Source organism: Penaeus vannamei, chromosome 2 (assembly GCF_042767895.1).
Source record: "Penaeus vannamei isolate JL-2024 chromosome 2, ASM4276789v1, whole genome shotgun sequence".
Taxonomy (NCBI): Eukaryota; Metazoa; Arthropoda; class Malacostraca; order Decapoda; family Penaeidae; genus Penaeus; species Penaeus vannamei.
This window is the reverse complement of record NC_091550.1, coordinates 36,746,765-36,749,748: the sequence shown is the minus strand read 5'-3', so window position 1 is coordinate 36,749,748 and position 2,984 is coordinate 36,746,765. Positions and strand designations below refer to the sequence as shown.

General features: G+C 32.0%; 1 protein-coding gene across 1 annotated transcript in view; it reads left to right on the top strand.

The window, feature by feature from the left end:
• Nucleotides 1-762: 762 nt before the first annotated feature.
• The window catches only part of LOC113801394 (citramalyl-CoA lyase, mitochondrial), a 12,119-nt gene continuing 9,897 nt past the window's right edge, over nucleotides 763-2,984 (top strand). The window contains exons 1-2 of the mRNA XM_070132583.1: nucleotides 763-922; nucleotides 2,727-2,870. Coding sequence (XP_069988684.1) covers nucleotides 815-922; nucleotides 2,727-2,870 — 252 coding nt within the window. The 5' untranslated portion in view covers nucleotides 763-814. The remainder of the gene's footprint in view (nucleotides 923-2,726; nucleotides 2,871-2,984) is intronic.

The following is a 2,984-nucleotide window of genomic DNA, read 5'->3' as shown; positions in this document are numbered from 1 at the left end:
ATTATTTTGATTATAATCATTATTATTGTTGTTGTTGTTTTGTTGTTGTTATTATTATCATTATTGTTATTATTATTATTATTATCATTATTATTATTATTATTATTATTATTATTATTATTATTATTATTATTGTTATTATTATTATTATTATTATTATTATTATTATTATTATCATTATTATTATTATTTTCGTTATCATTATCATTATCATTATCATTATCATTATCATTATCATTATTGTTATCATTATCATTATTATCATCATTATCATTATCATTACTATTATTATTATCATTATCATTATCATTATCATTATTATCATCATTATCATTATCATTACTATGATCATTGTTATTATCATTATCATTTATTGTTATTGTCACTGTCACTATCATGATTGTTATCATTATAATCAATATTATTCTTAAATTTTTTATCATTACCATTAACATTATTCTCATCTTTACTATTAACATTATTCACTTTTTTACAAGAGAAATCGAATATCATGTTCATTTATCATTAAATGCTTTACATCTTTATTGTGAGCCTGAAATAATCATCTATATATTGCGAATAAATCGTTCCAGAGTCTTTTTTATTTTCTTATAATTTGAACATCATTCATCAAGCACATTATTTGTACTGATGATAATGTGATTCATATCTTATGAGTAATCTAGGTTGTCAACCAAAATCATATTTGATATTTAAGATATCAAACTTCTCTTTTACGAAACACGGAACAAAAGTGAGGGAATGATCCGGTGAATAAGCGACGTAAACATTGTGATGTTGGAAGAATACCAAAATGAAAACATTGAGATTTAGTTCTTCTCTCTTTAGGATAAATTCGACCCAGACGAATAAAAATGGGATTAATTCAGCTTTAAGATTTTCTACCACGTCTAATATATGGGTAAGGACAGTTATTAATACGTGACAATGAAAAGAACAGTGCCAGTGGGTATGGATATCAATTGCAGACAAAATATTTTGAGGGTTCTGTAACAAGATTTTAATATTCAAGTGGTTAATATTCTGGCATATCAGTATAAGTACCTCAAAATTGGGTACTTTTGTTAAATGCTTTGTGACAACATGACTGGCTGACAAGAATCATAATTATACAGCTAGAACGAATCCAAAGTCCATTTTTATCTCAAAACTTGAATTACTAAGTTAATAGCCCTCCTGGGAAACAGGGTTTTTGGATAGGAGGTGGACAAAAATTGTTTAAGATACTGTTGTTTTTTGTTAAGCTAAAACAGTTAAAACAAAAATCTAAAACAGGAAGCTTCCTAACAATTAACACTTAGAAAGCATTTGGTAATTGTTACCGAGAGCGGCGCACCCTCCCAAAAACCAGGGTATCATGCCAACCGTAAAATCCATCCTTATCATTCCTACCTTTTATATATTTGCAAGTCAGGGGGACAAGCCCCCCTGTACCCCCTATTTACAAGCACTCTGTGCCAGTTTATAGAAAACAGACCTTAAGAACTCCAGCTGTGTGAAGGTGTTGTGGACTTAATCTCTGAACTGTGATATGCAGGGGATATTTTCATCATTTAGCAGTGAATATGAGGTTGCTACAGCTGTACCTTTGTTTTTTCTTACTCTATATCTAATGCTCCATTAGATGACAGTGTCCTTTTCTCTCTGCGTGTCAATCTCGGTAGCTTATGCAAAGGCAGTTATTGTTTCTACCAAACCTGATGCTGCTATAGTGAAAAGGTCAGCAAACACCTATGTTTATTCTGGCATGGTGAAGCTTTGAATCTTATTAATTGAAGAAAAACCGGAGTTCACTCTCACTGAGACATAAGGTGACCTGTCTTCATGGTATGCCAACTGCTTCAGAACTATCCAGAACTATCTAGCCTTGAGCATAAAGTATTATGGAACTATCATTGTATATAATATGCATAGTTTTCATTAGACTAGCTGAATGTGAGGAATACTCTTTCTTTTACATTACACTTCTTCAAACAAATGCATATGCAGTAAAACAAGTGCATCAGTTGCTTGTAATTTCAGGCTGAAGGTCATAGAGTGCTGCAGGCATGTTAATTTTATATTAAATGCCTTTATTTTCACACACACACACAACACACACACACACACACACACACACACACACACACACACACACACACACACACACACACACACACACACACACACACACACACACACACACACACACACACACACACACACACACACACACACACACACATGTATGTATGAAAATAACATTGATATTTATTGATGTCAAGATTGGGTGAGGATGATTTTGAAATATACTTTTTTGTGATTTTTCAATATATTTTAGATTTCTTGTGTTTGATATTCTAGATTCAGTTTGATTTTTTTTTATACATAGTTGTAGAAAATAATCATAGATTACTATGGATATGTAAATGAAACACGTGCAAATCATTTTTCATCAGATAAAACAATAAGATACATATTTAGATGGGTATGAAGGTGAATCATAGGTTCTTATAAAAAATGAAAGAGTTACAGGGGAAAAAAACAACAAAAAAACTCCAGTATTTGACAGGCCTTCTGTGATCCTGGTGAATAGGATGGTGTGCATATTTTGTGATTAACTACAAGCTTTATGGGACAGAATTTACAAATGATGAACCTCTGTAAGGGTTGAGCCATTTCATCACTATGACATTGAATGCCATATTCTAACACAATTTCCACAGGGACCAGAGAACAGGCGTTACATACCCCGAAGAGCAGTCCTCTATGTCCCCGGCAGTGATGAGAGGAAACTAAAGAAAATTCCGAGTCTTGGAGCAGACTGCATTGTCATGGACTGTGAAGATGGAGTTGCACTCTCCAAGAAGGTTTGGATATTGGTTATACCTTGTGGGCTTGATTATGGATGCAATTTTTTTTTTCTTGTTTTAATTTTTACTGTAGTGGCCACTGATTTCAAAATATGAATTAGGTTAGGATTG